Source organism: Pseudorca crassidens, chromosome 7 (genome assembly GCF_039906515.1).
Source record: "Pseudorca crassidens isolate mPseCra1 chromosome 7, mPseCra1.hap1, whole genome shotgun sequence".
In the NCBI taxonomy this organism is placed as follows: Eukaryota; Metazoa; Chordata; class Mammalia; order Artiodactyla; family Delphinidae; genus Pseudorca; species Pseudorca crassidens.
In genome coordinates, this window is record NC_090302.1 from 24,354,216 (window position 1) to 24,373,820 (window position 19,605).

Below are 19,605 nucleotides of genomic sequence, written 5' to 3' on the forward strand. Positions count from 1 at the left end.
CTACACCCATATAAGGTGGCAGACTTAATTGATAAATGTCGTATGTGTTTTGACTGCTCCACCAACCAGCCGTTCCCTTATCTTCTCCCTCTCCTTGGGTCTCCCTAGTCCCTGAGATACAGCAATATTGAAATAAGGCCAATTAATACCCTTACAGTGGCCTCTAAGTGTTCAAGTGAAAGGAAGAGACAGACACCTCTCACTTAAATCAAAGGCTAGAAATGATTAAACTTAGTGAAGAAGGTATGTTGAAAGCTAGGCCTCTTGAGTCAGTTAGCCAAGTTGTGAATGTAAAGAACAAGTTCTTGAAGGAAGTGAAAAGTGCTATTCCAGTGAACACACACATGGTAAGAAAGCAAAGCAGCCTTTTTGCTGATACGGAGAAAGCTTTGGTATTCTGGATGGAAGATCAGACCAGCCACAACATTCCCTTAAGCCAGAGCCTAATCTGGAGAAAGACCCTAACTCTTCTCAACCCTGTGAAGGCTGTGAGGGGTGAGGAAGCTGCAGAAGAAACGTTTGAAGCTAGCAGAGGTTGGTTCGTAAGGTTTAAGGAAAGAAGCTGTCTCCAGAACATAAAAGTGCAAGGTGAAGCAGCAAGTGCTGATGTAGAAGCTGCAGCAAGTTATCCAGAAGGTCTAGCTAAAGAGAAATAATGAAAGTGGCTACATTAAACAGATTTTCAATGTAGACGAAACAACTTTCTCTTGGAAAAAGATGCCACCTAGGACTTTCAACTCCTGGCTTCAAAGCTTGAAAGGACAGGCTGGCTCTATTGCTAGGGGCTAATGCAGCTGGTGACTTTAAATTGAAGCCAGTGCTCATTTACCATTCCAAAAATCCCAGGGCCCTTAAGAATTGTGCTAAATCTACTCTGCCTGTGCTCGAGAAATGAAACAACAAAACCTCGATAACAGCACATCTATTTGCAACATGGTTTACTGAATATCTTAAGCCTACTCTTGAGACCTACTGGTCAGAAAAAAATGATTCCTTTCAAAATACTTTGGCTTGGGCTTCCCTGGTGGCGCAGTGGTTGGGGGTCCGCCTGCCGATGCGGGGGACGCGGGTTTGTGCCCCGGTCCGGGAGGATCCCACGTGCTGCGGAGTGGCTGGGCCCGTGAGCCATGGCCGCTGGGCCTGCGCATCCGGAGCCTGTGCTCTGCAACGGGAGAGGCCACGGCAGTGAGAGGCCCGCGTACCGCAAAAAAACAAAAACAAAAACAAAAACAAAACAAAACAAAAAAATACTTTGGCTTATTTGACAATGTACCCAGTCACCCAAGACCTCTGATAGAGATGTGCAATGAGGTTAATGTTGTTTTCATGCCTGTAATACAACATCCATTCTGCAGCCTGTGGTTCAAGGAGTAATTTCAACTTTCAAGTCTTATTATGTAAGACTTTACCCAGATCCTCTGATGGATCTGGGTAAAGTCAATTGAAAACCTTCTGGAAAGCATTCAGCATTCTAGACACCATTAAGAACACTCGTATTTCATGGGAAGAGGTCAAAATATCAACATTAACAGAAGTTTGGAAGAAGTTGATTCCAACCCTCATGGATAACTTTGAGGGGTTCAAGACTTCAGTGGAAGAAGTAACTGCAGATGTGGTGGAAATAGCAAGAGAACTAGATTTAGAAGTGGAGTCTGAAGATGTAACTGAATTACTGCAGTCTCATGATAAAACTTTAATTTTCTTTGCTTATGGATAAGCCAAGAAAGTGGCTTCTTGTGATGAAATCTACTTCTGGTAAAGATGCTGTGAAGATTGTTGAAATGGCAACAAAGGATCTAGTGTATTACATAAACTTGGTTGATAAAGCAGAAGCAGGGTTTGAAAGGATTAACTCCCATATTGAAAGAAGTTCTGTGGTGGGTAAAATGCTCTCAAACAGCATTGCATGCTACAGAAAAATCATCTATGAAAGGAAGAGTCAGTGGATGCAGCAAAACTTCATTGTTGTCTTGTTTTGAGAAATTGCCACAGCTGCCCCTGCCGTCAGCAACCAATCGTGCTGATCAGTCAGCAGCCGTCACTATCGAGACAAGACTCGCCACTAGCAAAAAGATTACAATTTGCTGAAGGCTTACATGATAGTTAGCATTTTTACCAATCAGGTATTTTTAAATTAACGTATGTACTTTTTTTTACACGTAATGCTATTGTATACTTAAAAGACTACAGTACAGTGTGGACATAATTTTTATATACTCTGGGAAACCAGAAATTTCATGTGACTCACTTTATTGTGAGATTTGGCTTTATTATGGTGGTCTGGAACCAAACCTGCAGTATCTCTGAGGTCTGCCTGTGTCTTATTTCATTCCAGTTATGTCAGTGACACTGTGATAAGCTGGAAAACAGTTATGACTCTCCTATGAAATAAAAATCTTGGGCTTTTTATCAAATATTTTCCTCATGAGGCCTTTTATCACTACCTGTGTTAAAATCTGTATTTTAGGAGGTTGCTAGAAGTCTAACTTATGAATAACAGGGATGTCATTGTATTGTTATCATCTTTATAAAAAAAGCATAATTAGTTGAACTACACACTTAATTGTGCCCACTTAATTTTTCTAGATGGAGGTAAACCTAACAGGTAGATTATATAACGAGTCCTAAGCTGACATTAACCCACCTCAGACAGCCCTGTAATGGTACCTGTTAACATTGCTGACTTCACTCCTTCAGTTGCTGGACCTATAAAAAGGCAAACGTCACACATGTAGGCAAGAAACTTTTTGCATCTTGTTATCTGCATTGAGGTAATCTGAAGAAAGCTGATAATGCAATCAAAAGGCAGAGGTATTACAGAATGAACATTGTGTTAGAGAATGTATTTCCGACTTACTCCAAGGTTTATGTTTGCTAAAAGTCGTGAGTAATCTGTGTGCTCTTTATTCCAGAGGTGGCCATCCTTACTTGACAGGCTTGGCAGTGGCTGGTGGAGCGTACTACCTGGGCCTGGAAGGAGCAATCATTGGGCCCATACTTCTCTGCATACTTGTGGTCGCTTCCAATATCTATAGTGCTATGTTAATGAGTCCCACGAATTCAGTACCCACACCAAACCAGACCCCGTGGCCTGTTCAGACTCAGCGGTGAGTTACAGCAGAATGATCATAAACTGTGTATGAAATTGAACTAACCTGTCTCATTATTTTTCACCTGCATACAGTCTGTTAGGATACAGAGTATTTTAGTTCCTCTGCTCTACTAAAGATTGAAGACACTAAGTAAATAGAAATCATTTGTGTGTAGACTTTTGGGTTTCACATATCAGGAACATTTAAAAACCGATTGGGTCAGAATTGTTAATGTCATGAAAAACCAAAAATAAATAAATTTTAAAAGACCATTTTGAGACAGTGGTATACTAGATTGAAGGAGACTTAGGAAATAGGACAACCAAATACAGTGCATGGGTCCATGACAGGATCCTGGATTGGAGAATGGAGAGAATCTATAAAGAACATTTCTGAAGCAGTTAGAGAAATTGATTATGGACCATATGTGAAATAACATTATATTGATGTTAAATTTCTTAGGTCTGACAGTGATACTTCGGTTATGTAGCAGAATATCCTTTAGGGATGAGATGTCAAACTGAGAGGGAGAAAATGACTGTAGCAAAATGTTCACAACTGGTGAATCTAGATGAAGGACAGACATATGGCTGTTAATTGTACTATTTCAATTTTTCTGTAGGTTTATTTACATGCTATTAATTTATATATATTTATTTATATACTGTAGTATTCCAGTGTATGAATATACCACAATTTATTTATTCATCGTAGTATTGATGGACATTTGGGTAGTGCCAGTTTAGGACTGTTATGAATCAGGCTGCTATGAACTTTCTGGTGCATGGCTTTTGGTGAACATGAGTACTTACTTCAGGTGCGTATATAGCAGCAGAGGAATGGCTGGGACTACATCTGGTTTAACTTTAGTGGATACTTGCAAAACAGTTTTTCTATGTGGCTGTACCAGAAATTACATTTTAACAACAGAAAAGTAAGAAGGTCTTTTAATGAAAAACTAAGTCTCAGAATACAGGATTTTAACTTTCCAGAGACCATACTGCATTGCCCTTTTTATTTTCAGTTGGAAAAGAATTTTTTTGTTGCATATTCTAGTGTAATTAAGGAGTCATTAACAGGTTGGTTCTGAAAATGTATTTAGTGAAACTATATTTTTATTTGAAATTCTTCTAAAATGTTCTGCTTATTTCATTTTAAGTGCTGTATTTTGTGAAGAAAGACATAGTCCTTTAACCCAAAACAAGTAGAATAACGTTTCTGAGTTAGAGCTAGTCGGTCAAAGGGCCATCTTAGTTAATTCTAGGCACTTATTTGATGGCAGTGAAATATCAGTTTCCTGAAGAAGAATGAAAAGAAGAGGTACTTAGAGGTTTTAACAAAGACGTCACCAGTTTGGGGGTGGTTACACTATGATATCCTTTCCTGCCTTTGCTCTTAAAGGCAGGTACTGGGTTCCTGAGAAGTCGGTGGACAGTTACTTGAAAGCAGTAGAGAGCATTTGCTGAGTGGATACCGTATTCCTTGGGCTCACGAAACAAGAAGTAAAAAGAAAATTGGTTGATCAATATTTTGCTGTTATTTTAGAAAAAGACTTCTGATGATTCCAGGTTGGTAGAGCAAGAGTTAGTTTCTAAGGTGAAACAAAAGAAGCTAATGTGAATCCTTCTAGAGGCGAGTGACCCCTTTCCCCTGGTCCCCTTCTGAAGGCAGAATGTTGTTAATTAAGTGGTATGGGGGTTTGAAAAAATAATGTAAGGACCGATATAGCTGTAATCTTTTTCCTTCGAAGTTATGGATGTATATAATTTAAAAGAGTCAAAAATTTCTATAAAGCTTGTGAAAAAGAGCAGTCCTTTGCCTTCTCCCTGCCCCTTCCTTTCCTCTCTAAGAGGAACCACTTTCGACTCTATCTGATGTTTACCTCCATATCTTGAAATTGTGTTTATTTCTTGATTTTTTTCATGTATTGGCACTGTTTACTTCCCATTTGGAAAGTGAGAAATTATCTCTTTTACTAACCAGCCGCCCGATATTACTAAACTGTGATATTGGTTAGATCACTATTCAGTGTTTACATTATTATGGCTCTGTAAATTACATTCATATTTAAGCCTTCTTGTATATTGTCTGTAGTTCCTTACCTCTACAACATTTTGCTTTCCTTTGTGTTATAAAGATACCGTTTTTTATTTGCTTTGTTTTCTGTGGACTTATAATTAGTCCAATGCCAGGCTTTGCACCAGGTATTTACCTCTCCTCTCACTCAGCATACCGAGTTGCGTCTGGTTTGCTATAAGTGTTATCTTCCTGAAGAACTCGCTCCTGGATTGTTCTGATCTGCTCCAGCAGAGTTGTACAGCTGTCACCCTGGGGATTCCCTCAGCTCTCCCCTCTGTTGGAATCCTTATTTCCCATATGATTTCCCAATATTGTTTTCTTTCTTGATTTATTCCTGCTTTTTGTTGGAGCACATCCTCCTGTAGATTTTTGGGAAAGAATGCATGGGAGGTCAACTTGGGGGACGATACATGTCTGAAAAGGCTTCTAAAGTCATACTTACTCAATAGTTTGCCTGGGTAGAGAATTCTATGTTTAAAATTTTTTCCCTTTAGAACTTTATTTCTTCATTGTTTTCTAGCTTTCACGGTTGTTAAAATTCTGAAGCCTTTCTGGTTCCTGATTCTTTGGAATTTAACTGTTTGAAAACCTATAGGATCTTTTTTGTTGTTTTTAATCTACTTTGTTGTTGTTCCAACTGGCACTTGTATCAAGTGCCTTTGTGACCTTTAAAACTGGAAATTTATGTTCTGTGCTTCTGAAATTTTTCTTCAGTTATTTTATTAATGATTTCCTTCTCTCCCTTTTATTTTGGTGCTGACCCGCATACACTGTTTATATCATTTTTTAACCTTTTCTCTGATGTTCTTCTGGTTCTGTCTTTTTGGCTCCCATTTTCTGGGTGATTTCTCCAACTTTATCTTCTAACACCTTCTTAGAGGTCTCCATTTCTGCTATCATATTTTTGGGGGGGTCTGGTTTATTGAGGTATTATTTGTATAAATAAAATTTATCTTTTTTGGCATATAGGTCTGTGTTACTTTTCTGTGATACATAACAAATTTCCACTAACTTAGTGGCTTAAAGCAACATACATTTATATTAAAGTCCATGAGTCAGGAGTACAGGCATAATTCAGCTGGGTCTTCTACTTAGGATCTGCCAAGGCTGTGGTCAAGGTGTAAGCTTGGGCTGGGATTTCATCTGCAGATTGGGGAGCCCTCTTCCAAGCTTGCCTGTTGTTGGCAGAATTCCTTTGCTTGCAGTTGTAGAACTGAGGCTTGTAGCTTCTAGAGGCTGCCCCTTTCCATAGGCATTTCATTAACGTGATGCTTGCTTCTTCAAGGCCAGCAGGAGAGTATTTTTCTGACTTCTGTCTCTGACTGCTAAGACCCTTTCGTAAAGGGCTCACCTGATTAGACCTAGCCCACTGAACATATTGCCATTTCGATTAAAGTCAATTGCTTAGGGACCTTGATTACATCTGTAATATCCCTTCACCTTCACCATATTAACACAACATAATCACAATAGCAGGTGTCGGATATTTTTGACTCCTGGCTTACGTTAAGAGTGAACTACTCAGGATCTGTGGGTTGGTTGTTATGTGTACATTATGGTATTATTACCTGTGGGTTGGTTATTATATTACCATACTATAATCTGCCAGGACCATTGTCTTGTGCAACCCTTGATGTCAGTGCTTTTTGGTTTCCCTTTGGGGCTGCTAAATTCCTCAGAGAAAGATCTTTTAATCTCCTGCCCAGAGTTTGACAGCTTGGTCTTACTGCTTTTTAAACACACTTTAAAGCAGCCCTTCTGTGTTTAGTCCCACCTTCAACCCCACTTCCAAAGTTACTTGATATCACCAATTCCTGAGGCTTAATGGGCAATTTTGCTGAATAACTCCTGGCTTAGGATTCAGCTTTTTAGGTTATGCTGGGTCATAGACGTTGTTCATCTCCTTTCCATCTTCTAAAAATTTGTTGCTCTTAACCTCTTATGTTCTTTTTTTTCTCCTCTTTTTTCAGGTAGGTTTATGCCTTTAAAAAAACACTTTTTACTGGCATTCTAATGGGCCTGAAGGAACTATGTGTTCAACACAGCACTTTCTAGTGGAAAGTCTAAATGACCTCTTAAATAGTAACAAACAACCACCACTGACATTTATTGGGACTCAGCATGCCAAGTTCTGTGATAAAACTTTACCTGCGTTGTCTTATTTTACGTAATCTGTCCAATGTTTTCATGTGAGGTTAGGAAAGATTGTTTTCCATATTTTATAAATGAAGAAATCAGGGCTTAGAGAGGTTAACTTGCCTCTAGTCACATAGTAATAAGCAGGTGAGCTGGTGTGTTACAACTAAAGATCTTTCTTTTCCTTAATCATCTCCCCCCTCCACCCCCCACAAGATAAAACATTCTCCTCTGTTTCCTTCCTCAGTAGATGTTACCCTCTAATTATATGTGCCAGTGTGAGGTCATCCTTATGACTTTCCATCTCCTCAGTAACCATCTATACCAAGTCCTGTCAGTTTTATCGCAAATCTGTCCTTTCCCCTTTTTCCCCAGTTCCACCTGCCCTGAGCCCAGCTGTTAGGTTTCTCACCTGGACTGCTGCAGGCATCTCAGTCTCCCAGCCGGTCTCTCAGTGTCCACTCTTACTGTCCTCCAGTCCCTTTTCCATACTGCAGCGGATGTTTTCTTTTCAGAACGGAGGCAAATCTGGTTGTGCTTACCAAAACTGGCCTCCCATTGTTCTTACAAGGAAGATCAAAATCCTTCCAAGGCCCTACATGACCTACCTGTGCCTGCTTCACGAATTCTGAAACACTTTTCCCTGTCTGATCTGCAGCCACATTGGCTTTGTGTCAGCGCCTCAGTGACACCAGCTCCATTCAAACTCTACGACTTCAAGCACGCTGCTTTCTCTGTCTGGACACTCTCCCCCTCCCCCATCTTTCCTTGCCTAGTTAACTCCTAATCATTCTTCAGATCGCAACTCAAGTGTCAGTTCATGGGAGCAGCTTTCGCTACCCCCAAGGTTAGGTTACGTCCTTCTGCTAGTTTAATGCTCTTACAGATAGCACCTTGTACCTTTCCTTTCTCCTACGACTTTCACTTATACACTTGATTCTTTGTCTTTTCCCGCTTGACTGTGGTTGCTGTTACTGCGGGGTCATGTCCATGTTAGTTACTGGTGTATCCACCACACCTGTCAACCTTGGAAAGTGCTCTTCCTAGTTGAAGGAATGAATGGGCTGTGAGGGAATAGTCTCTACAGAGGCATGAGCTGTGGAAGGGTTTGGCTTGTCTTAGGAACTCTCAGTGTGAGAATGGAGGGTGGATTGTTCATTCCATTAGGCAGATATACCTTCTGATTGCAGAGGGAGGCGCTGGTGGCTGAGAAGACCCATTTGCACAGCTATTTCTATGTACTGCCATGTATCTTCAGATGGATGAATGACTGTCCACCTAAGGAAAGATGAAGGAGGGTGGACCCCTTTTCTCTGCTTCTCACTGTTGATCGTGGTGGTTGCACGATTTCACAAGGGTGAATGTCGCAGACACAGCACAACTTTGGGCTCCCAACTATTTTGGCCTTGATTCAATAATCAGAACCTATGGCTTCCCCTGTTCTCTATTAACACTGGGGCTGTTTGGGAGGTGTGGGGAAGGATCAAAACACCCTGCAGTCACACATTTTCAAGTACTTTCTTGAATTTTGGACAGGATAATCAGACTTGATTTGATGTACTTATTTCATTCCTACCAAAAACTGAGCAGCAATCTCTGAATGTTAAAGCTCAGAAAAACCTGTAAGGAGAAAGTAAGGGCATGTCGCGGGAACTCCTGTGGGGATGCTCTTACCTGTATTCAAGTTTTCCTTTGCCCTCTGTCATACCTTGTTATGACCGGAGGTGACAGCTGGAATGTGGCCCTTTAGGAACTCAGCTTTATCTTTTTCTAGGATAGAGTAATTAGTAACTCATTGCTGTTTTTAGAAGCATTATCTTAACCTGACTGTGATTATCTTTCATGATTTAATACCCAAAGTTCAATCAAAGTTCAGTATTTTTTCATAAAAGAAATTACAAATGGTCCCCAACTTAAGAAGGTTTAACTTACGACTTTTTCAACTTCGTGATGGTGTGAAAGTGATACACATTCAGTAGAAACTGTACTTAAACTTTGAATGTTGGTTTTTTCCTGGGCTAGTGATATGCGGTACGATACTCTCTCGTGATGCTGGGCAGCGGCAGCCCGCAGCTCCTAATCAGCCACACGATCAGGTAAAGAAACAACTGATAGGCCTACAATCATGCAGTACCCAGACAACCGTTCTGTTCTTCACTTTCAGTGCAGCATTCAGTAAATTACGTGAGATAGTCAACACTTTATTATAAAACTGGCTTTGTGTTAGATGATTTTGCCCAACTGTAGGCTAATGTAAGTGTTCTGAGCATGTTTAAGGTAGGCTTGGCTAAGCTGTGATGTTTCTTAGGTTAAGTGTATTAAATGCTTTTTGACTTAGGATATTTTCAACTTACAGTGGGTTTATTGGGATGTAATATGATGGTCAAGAAAGTCAAGAAAGATCAGTATTTGGCAGTTAAGCTACGGTGTAACACATCCTACTTTTTATAGAGCAAGGAGTTACTTTTGTCTTTGCAAAATAAGATATGAAGATGTTCTCCAAAAAACAGTCACCACTCCTCCAGATCTTTACATTAACCTTAAGGATTTCAGTTGGAGTGTATTCCCCATCATTCCAGTTTAGGAAAATGAGGGAAAAAAGAGAACTGGAGATGGGAAGGGAGCTGTACTCTACTCCCCCTCCGTTGGTGGTTGCTTCTCCTTTGACACTGTCACTTAAAAACTTTCCTGAATCTGTTCATTCCTCTGTCTTCCCAATGGTGTTGACCCAATGCCAGGATTTCTTCAACATCCTCTTCACTGGTCCCTGCCTCTAGTCTTACTTCCCTCCCATCTTGTTCTCTGGTTTTTCTGGAGCATAACTGTTAAATGCCTCTGCTGCTTAAAATTCCCATGGTGGCTTCCCATGGCCTTCAAGGTGAAGTTGAAACTTTAAATTGGCCCATCAGACCTTTCGTGCCTTCTGTCTACCTCAGCAGACTCATCTCTCTCTGTTGCCTGCCTTACGTTTTCTTTTCTAGCCATATTGAACTTGTTTAGTTTCCTGGAGTCAGTGAGATCTTTGCACATGTTTTCCCCTCTGTAAAGAATACTACCCCCTTTCTAGCCAAGTCCAGTATCATAACCTTTACTTAAAGTACTCTTCTTTGGAGAAGCATTACTAGAACTCTCTAGACTAGATAAGGTGTCCCTGCTATGTGTTCCCATAGCATCTTCCACTTATCCTAACTTAATACCTATTATATAAATGTGTGTTTGTCTTTCCACTAATTGGTAAGCTTTCTGAAGGTAGGAACTATGTCTAACTCGTTTACAGCTGTGTTACCATTCCTGGCACGGTGTTTGGCAAATAGAAAGTGCTCAATGAAAATCTGATGAATTAATAGATTAGTGAAACCAAGAGCAGATCAGATTAAAAGATTTTTGCAGTATAACTGTGAGGCCGATAAAAAGAGGAGGGGCCATGGTAAACCCCAGCCTTAGAACTTTATTCCAAATTTTTGGAAGGGAAGGAATGTACATAATAGTGATGACATGTGCTTTGTCACAAGATGTGCGGGTGAGGGTCTAGGAAATACACACTTGCTATCCTGAGCCAACGAAAGTAAGTTAAACATCCACAATTTACCCTGCTTCTCTGGGAGGCTGGGAGTCAACAACTCTTGAGTTGTTAAATCAAAAGATTTAAACATTCACATAAATGGATTTTTAAAAATCTCATTGAAACTTCAGGGGAAGCACATCCCAAAATATTTCCAAGGAGCAGAGATTGTAAATGAGAAATCACACCGCACAATCTCCATTGCTCTTAAAGGAACTATAAAATGTTAACAGCAGTCCTCTGTCCCCCCCAGTCTCATGTGGCCCCATTGTGCATTGCTTGTTCTTGAGAAATTCTACCACTATGGTTCAGAGGGGCGTAATAATCCTTATGGTATGGGAAAGAATACTGTATTTAGATGGTTTAGGTAGAATATTTGCCATTTTTAGAAATACTGTTAAGGAAATTCCCTGGCAGTCCAGTGGTTAGGACTCGACACTTTCACTGCCGAGGGCCTGGGTTCAATCCCTGGTTGGCGAATTAAGATCCCGAAAGTTGCGCGTCGAGGCCAAAAAAAAAAAAAAAATTAAAGAAAGCAAGAAGGAAATACTGTCAATGCAATATTTATTCCTTTGTTTCTTCCTAATCTAGAGAGTTACAGATTTATGAGCCCTGCAGATTAGTTAGTACTGTGTCTTTTGATGAGGCCAGAAAGAAATTATTTCTCTATCTCTAGCTTATGGAGTTTGTTTTCCAGGAGATAATTGAGGTTCAGTTAAGATCAGTGTTACTTCTATAGGGTTTTACACACACATTACCACCCCCCCCACGCCCCCCCCCCCCCATTCTATTTCTGTTGAGATAGAAAACACTTAGCAACTGTTTTCTTAGCTTGCTTCACTTTGTTTTCTTTCTTCTGAGTCCTTCTGGAGACTTTCTTGGCCTGGAGGCAGAATTGAATAGCAGGTATGAATTTCAAGGTCACAGCTAAGCTTACTTGTCAACAGAAAGCAGTCGCCAGGCGAACTACAGTCTTAATGTTATTTCATGCATCTTTGCCCTGAGGCAGAAATTTTCATTCATAATTTAGGGAATTGAAGAGTTAGAGATTCAAATTTGCAGGTATCTTAGAAAGTTGAAAAGATATCAAAGAATGAGTTTACGAACCGTTTTGGGTGTTGGAAAATGCTTTGAAATATTGACAAGTTTTTGGTTATTGGTTTTAAAGGTTTTCCAGGGCTTCCCAGAATTAAGTGCTACTTGAAATTCATATAGTCTGAGGCAACTTGTAGCCAGCTTTGCCTATACACAAATGTAACAACAAAAATTTAGGTGAGACTGTGAAAAATAGATATATAAATAAATGGGTAGATAGCTCTCTAGAGCGATGGTTCTGGGAGGAGGGTGTGATTTTGCTCCCCTCAGGGGGCGGTTGGCAATGTCTAGAGACATGTTCGTCATCACAGCTGTAGTAGGTGGAGGCAGGGATGCTGCTAAACATCTTACAACACACAAAATGGTCCACAGTGCTGCTGTTGAGAAACCCTGATTTGATGGATGTAGAGATAGATGGATATTAATATATATATAGAAAACATTTGTGTCTGTATAAACCTTAGTTTAGGGGAATTTTTCTCCAGGTATAAATAAAAATATTTAAGGAAAGAAATTCATTCCAATTCTTTGACCTATCAGCATATATTCAACGTGGGGTTCAGTCATGTCACATATAAACCCTTTCAGAGCCACAGGAACCATAGCCAGGAAGCTTACCCCTTCCTCAGAGCTGTTCCTTCAGATGTAGGGCCTCATGCAGTGAAGGAGCCTTGAGATAACTGAGCATCCTTGAATGTAATCTTTTTTCTGTAACATTTTACCTGTGCCCCTCTTGACATTAAAGTACTTCCTACATTGTGCTAAAGGGTTAGTCTTTAATTTACCTCTGCCCTGCCTGTTGAACCCTCCTAATTGGTGATATTGTTGTAAAGGAGCAAGGCACCCTCTATCTAAAAGGATGGTAATAAACTTGTGCTTCATATCTGTATCGGTTAAGATAGATTTGCCTGTATTATAACCAAAACACAAACTCAAAAAAATCCACCATCAGTAGAACTTAAAATAACAGTAACTTAAATGAGCCAGAAGTTTATTTCTCTCTTGGGTGTAAGAAGTGCAGAGGCAGGCAGATCAGCACTAGTGTGTCTGTTCCACAAACATCCATGCCAAGCTTTGCCCCACCTTAACGCCAGCCTTGGTGTGAGGTCTTTTCCTCTAAGATGGGTGCTTGAGCTCATGTTCATTGATAAACTCTGACCTGGCCATGTGGCTGCCAACACAGATGCAGAGCTGGCTGGGTGATATCATCCTAGCTTGGGCATAAAAATTATGTAGCAAAGGCCAACTAGCTATTATAGTCCTAAGGTAGGCACCACAAAGATGCAGCAGACCACCTCCATCCAACCCAGATATTGCCTGCCAATTAGCTACACTTACTTGGCTTGCTTGATGTAGGTTAGAGACGGTACAAGTACAAGGTCATCTGTTGAAGAGACCTACCCCATTTCTCCTGCCCTGAACCACAATCCTCAGAGCTTGGACATTGCTGGGTCAGTTTTCCTATTTTGCAATAAAAGTTATCCTGCTAACGTTTAATCTTTGGTCTCTTAGTGATTTTCTCTTTAACATCATTGTGTCTACTTTCCAGTCAGCAAGAAGGGGGAAGGATTGAAGATTACCCTTCTCTTTTAAGTACACTGCCCAGAAGTCACTCAACACTTCGAATTGGCCAGATCTTAGTCACATGGTCATTAGTTTCAAGAGAGTCTGGGGAAATACTCTTTTGGATGGACCCTCCAAAAAACTGGAGTTCTTGTTACTAAAGATTGAGAGACAGCTATCAGACTTTGAAACAATACTCAGTGAAAATATCAGGGAAAAAACAGTGACTACATAACCTCATCAAGGCTCTCAAATTATAAAAATAAGATATTCTGTGGCAGTGAATTACTGGTTAGATGCTATTTTTCTTTCCTCCCTCCCTCCCTCCATTCCTCCCCTCCTTCTCTGTGGTTTTATTATTTCCCTTTTTCCGAAAGCAAAACTAATCATTCTGTGTTTCTTCTTAAAGGACTTTCCGTGACATTTCTGAAGATCTGAAGCCTTCAGCAGACTGACTTGGTTTCTAAACCACAGTGATTTCTCTAGGAAATTCAACCTTGACTGTGAGTTTAGCTCAGCTGTGGCCTCCTATCCTTTCAGCTGTGCCTGGCAAACAGAGCCCAGGAAAAGAAGCAGAAGCCTCCTAGCCTTCCATACAGAATGCCCGGACAAGAGAGGACTTGCTGTGCTTTGCATTTTAAAGCACAGCTTTGGAGCTCAGAAATGTGGTTTACTCACTTAACTGTTGCTAAGATGGCTTGAAAAGTTTCAGTTTATAAACTGGTACCATGGCTTGAAATTTTCCCACTTTGGTTATGTATATTACAATATGTATTTATAAAGTTTTTTAAAGAGTCCTAAACTACCTGCTGTATACAGTGTAGTTTTCTCCTGTTTTAAGAAATCTGTCTTTAAACTTTTCTGTGACAGTCACTTTTCCATGAAGAGGGCTTTCACTTTTGAGAATGTAGTTGCTTGAGCGGGAAAAATGAGTCTTCTCCCTTCTTCCACAGTGTATGGTCCTCTCTGTAAGGACGAGCAAATCTTCAGTGTAAGGGCAGGTGGCTTATTTGAAGTTCAGTTAGTTGTATGTTACAACCACAGGAGATCACAGAAAGACCGAAGCTCTTCCTCCCCTTCTCCCTCCATCCGCTACTGCTCTATTGCCAAATTTTTTAAACTTGGCTGACCACATTGAAATTAAATACTTATTAAGCTGCTATTAATGGTAACAGTATGATAGAATTCATGTTGTAATGTTTTTCTTTCCAAATGTTTTAAGAAAAAAATCTCGGGCTGCAGTGCTCCGATCATTAAAAGTATCCCTGTTTCACTATTTGGAATTTGACCAATTAGTTTTATTAGCAGTAAAATTTTATATCTGTGTAGTATTTTCCCATCACTTAGCACAGTGCCTTGCACATAGACTCTTTTTTTTTGTTTTATTTTTTTGGCGGTACGCGGGCCTCTCACTGTTGTGGCCTCTCCCGTTCCGGAGCACAGGCTCCGGACTCGCAGGCCCAGCGGCCATGGCTCACAGGCCCAGCCGCTCCGCGGCATGTGGGATCTTCCCGGACCGGGGCACGAACCCATGTCTCCTGCATCAGCAGGCGGACCCTCAACCACTGCGCCACCAGGGAAGCCCGCACATAGACTCTAGATGAATGCTTGTTGAATTAAATTATGACTTTTAAAATATCTCAGATATCACAATAACCAGCATAGTGCTCTACATTTGACAAAGTCTTTTTGCACGTATTATTTCACAAGCACTTCACATCAGCTTTCATATAGCTTCACATTATTTTGCAACAGTTTCACACAGATGGGGAAGGTAAGGTTCAAAAGTGACCAACTCAAAAGTCGTGAAGTTTAGTAAAATTTGACCTCAGATCTTTCTGACTCCACACTCTGCCAACTCTGCTATATTGTAGTGTTTCTTTTAATATCTTACACAATTTTTCCAGTGCTCTGAGGTAGAATAGGTGTCCTGTTCTATCGCATAGACTTGTCCTAGGGTTAATGACAGGGCTGGGACTAGAACCCAGCTCTTAGCTTTGTGCCCTTTCCACTGTGTAAAACAATCTTCAGGCTCTTTCTCTGCCCCCAAAGGAGTATGGAGGAGAAAGAGTTCTTAAGTAACAAAGATTTCATTTTTGGAAAACATTTAAAAGTAGAAATCATATTTTTCTAAAACATCTTCTCATTAAGAAGCATAGTTAATGATAATTACTTTAAATTTATTCTGATATTACTTCAGAAAAACTCCATCTAGGAAAGAGGCTACCTTGAGGTCTCTGTCTGTAGAGTAGACTGTACAGATCTCATATATTTCCTGTGAATCCTTCAACAATTACAATCTGGTATTCCACCAAGTGTTACATTTGGCACTAAGTGGCACTAAGTAACTCATTCTTTTCTTTAATCACTTGTTCATTCATTCATTCAGTAGAACATTGGTTGAGAGTTTGCCAGACTCTAGGTTCTATGCCAGGCACTGTACAGGGTGCTGTAGGGGATAATTCATAAGAAGGCCTTCTCTCACCTTAAATCTTAGCCAGATCATGTGTATTGCTAAAATTAAAAATTTTGCTTTAAAAGTATTAAGAAAGAAATCAGGTTTGTTTTTGTTAACGGTATACTGATAAGTTTACAGCTGTGATTAGCACGTATTTATGAGAGGCAAACACTATGCACAGTAAGTTAGTGTGCATATACAAATTATGTTCTTCCAGAGTGCTTTTAGCTCTGTAAAGTGATATTGCAAAAATATAAATTTGAGGTAATATATGGCTCTTGCTGGTAGTGTGAATACCAGGTCCTTAGAGGGGGACTCTGAGCCCTAAGAGAATAGTTTAGAGCTGCCAAAATTAGCAATGATGTAGTATCACCCTGAAGTATCAGGAGCAGAGGTGCCCCAGAGCACTCCCCAGTCCTGTCAGGAAACTTGAACTGCCCCAGTACTCCAGCAACAGCCTAAGGACTTGAAGTCCCTGCAGCTGGGGGAGGTGTTCCTGGAACCCTCAGAAACAGAGAGAACATGCCCCCTCAGATACAGTGAGGAGGTTTCACAGATCTTCATAAGGCATTGAGATCGAATGATATGAAAAAGTAGGAGTTTCAAGCTCGAGTCTCAAAGGTGATTCTCAGGATTTGACCCAGAAAGAAGCTTCCTTAGGAACAGATAATGCATTGATGAAGTAGAAGTAGCTTCAGCAAAAACATAGTACAGAAATCCTATCACAATGTCCTGCATTTTATAGCTTTATTAAAGATGAGTTTGAAGGTCACATTCACTACTGAATTGTAAACTGAATGGAGGGGATAAGATCTCCCCACACAGTATGTTCCTCTCTTTTCTGAGAACGACGCGCGGGATTTTCAGATAAACTCCATGTCATGTAAGTCCAGCTTCAGTTCCAAAATTCCTATCACACTCTCTGTTTCTGGAAGTGATCTCTGCCAGACTGCCTTAGATACCAATTTTATTTATTCTTAAGTTTGCAAGGATTCTTAACACGCATTTCCATTAGAGGTGGTTAGCTGGCAGAGTTTTCCCTTGACTTCTGAGACTGGTGCAAATTGACTCTTGATACCCAAGAAGTGTTATTTAAACAAACTAAGTAGCTTTGGAAATAGCCGTTTATTCCATTAAAGGGCTTGCACATGAGGTCCTCTGGCCAATCTTGGTCTTAACAAGAATCTATTGTGACCCATCAGGACTTGCTAGTACCCCTAGTTCCCACTTTGGTTGTATTTAGAGCTTCAGGATGTGTCACTACTGAGCAAGAAATGCTCAGAAATTCAGGCTATGAGAGGTTAGATTAGAGCAAAGTAATTTTAGGTGAGTTATCCAGAGCTTTCAACCTCAAGGTTTATAGGAAATCCCCTACAGTCTCCTCTAAGGGTCTTCCCAGATCCTTACAAAAGTATTAGACTAGGCATTTCACAGTAGAACTATAGCCTCTGGCAACATACTTCCAAATGCTAGTTCCCGCCAAGAACAAGTATTTCTTTGTTTTTTATGTATTTCTTGTCTTTACCCATTTTGCCATTAAAATATATTCATTTCATTAACTTATTGAGGATCTGCAAAAAATATGAATGCTATGTGAAACCACTGAACAGTTAATTTTTTTGGTAGTTCAAAAATAATCAAGAGAATTACAAATCAAGATGTTCTGCCTGCATCCTGGAGTCATAGGAATTCTATGCCAGATGAGCCTTATCCAATTAGGTGATCCTGTCATTTTCTAGAGAAGGAAACAAATCCACAGGTTAAAGTGTCTTTTCTGACCAGTCAGTAACAATTCAGAGCAGAGTAAGTTTTTTTCTCTCAGCCCATTGTTCTACTTCTCTTCCCTTCCTCTTGTAGTTGAGTAGCTTTTGGAAAAATGTGTTCCTTATAGCAGTAGTTGCAAGGGATGTTATTAGATGTTACAAGAGAACAAAAGTGTATGTGGGGTGGGGGGGGTGGGGACTCCAAGCTCAGTTAAAATTGAGGAATGCTGAGTTTGTTTCCTTTCTGTAGGACTTCGAAGAGTTTTTAATGTGCTCTTATATATTGTGAATTTATAAGGGGACAAAGACTGTGTTTACGAGACTTATTTGACCTTAAACTGCGCCCCATCCTCCTTTTCTCAGAGCAGCTCAGAGGACTCCGTGTCCTTTGGGAAACATGGCTCTCAAAAGTTTACAGGTCTTTTATTTTTTTTATTTATTTATTTTTTTATTTTATTTTTTTTTTTTGGCGGTACACGGGCCTCTCACTGTTGTGGCCTCTCCCGTTGCGGAGCACAGGCTCCGGACGCGCAGGCTCAACGGCCATGGCTCACGGGCCCAGCCGCTCCGCGGCATGTGGGATCTTCCCGGACCGGGGCACGAACCCGTGTCCCCTGCATCGGCAGGCAGACTCTCAACCACTGCGCCACCAGGGAAGCCCCTACAGGTCTTTTAGAAGACATCCCTAATGGAATTCTGAATGGTACATCCACCATGTAAACCGTAATATATCTCAAAGTTTAGTGAGATGCCAGAAAGAAAACGTATTTGCCATTCAGAGCTATACATCAAGTATAGAGATTCTTTTCTACCTATGGTGTGTAGAATCAGTATTTGTGTTTTGGTTTTGAAAGTTTTTCAAAGATCAATTAGTGTGCAAATACAGTGGTGATATATTGATATTACATTTTAATAATGCTTTTTTGTGTCGCACTTTATAGTTTTCAGAATGCTTTCATAACAACCCTGTGAGACAGGCAGGTGTAAGTATTATCAGATGAGGCACTGGAGGCTCAGAAAGGTTTTTGTGATTTTCCCCTTAAGTTTATACCACAAAATGATGGAGCCAGAATTCAGTTGCAGAGCTTCTGACTCCAAGTCCAGAATTCTTTACTCCACACCTGGTTTCTTACTTTTTCTTCTAGCTTCATATTTTACTATGAAATGTATGGAAGCAGATCTTAAACATCATTTTGGCTTCTTATCAAATACTATTTTTTATGGCAGTGACCCAGAAAGTGTAACTCCAATTGTAGTTATCCCAAAGAAAACCCTTCTTTGTGCTTTGCAGTGCCACTTGTCTAGGTGATTGGAGTGTATTTCAAATACCATTTGATTTTGAAACCAAGATTGGATATATAGTTTTAATTGCTTATGTAACTTCTGGAAAATGTATCATCTTTGCATTCTCAGGCAAAGTAGAGATGGTTTGAAGGTAAAAAAAAGATTATTCAAATACAACAATACATTTTTATTCTCACAAACTCTGTTTCTTAGCTTTAACTTGCTTTGACAACCGACTGATGTAACATCTTTGTAAATGTAAAATATTTATATTTTGAAATAAAATTACTGTGTTGAATGAATCAGGTGGTAAACTTAGTTTCATTTCTGTGGAGAAATTTGGTCTTCAGTGAAGTCAAACTTTCACGAATACATCCATCTCTTAGGCCTTATATCTTGCCTTTTCTTTGACACCAATGCCGACACTGAATTTTTATGAAATATGGGCAACTTACATAAGGGAAGATGTACCTGTGGAGTGGGTGCTGAGCACCTTAAAGAGGTGAAAGGGTCCAAGGCTAAGGCTGGGACCCTCAGAGCCCAGGGGAAGGTGGCTTTGTGGTAGATAAGGAA

At 40.1% G+C, this 19,605-nt stretch overlaps 1 protein-coding gene across 4 annotated transcripts in view; it reads left to right on the forward strand.

Annotated features, from left to right (window-relative positions):
* TMEM245 (transmembrane protein 245) overlaps positions 1-19,334 on the forward strand; it is a 104,181-nt gene extending 84,847 nt beyond the window's left edge. For 3 of the 4 annotated variants that reach the window (XM_067743717.1, XM_067743714.1, XM_067743716.1), the window contains 3 exons: positions 2,913-3,107; positions 13,937-18,166; positions 18,416-19,334. In XM_067743717.1, the coding sequence (XP_067599818.1) occupies positions 2,913-3,107; positions 13,937-13,982 (241 nt within the window). In that variant the 3' untranslated portion in view covers positions 13,983-18,166; positions 18,416-19,334. Of the gene's footprint in view, positions 1-2,912; positions 3,108-9,329; positions 9,404-13,936; positions 18,167-18,415 lie in introns of all 4 variants that reach the window. The other variant, XM_067743715.1, reaches the window with a different exon arrangement.
* Positions 19,335-19,605: the final 271 nt, after the last annotated feature.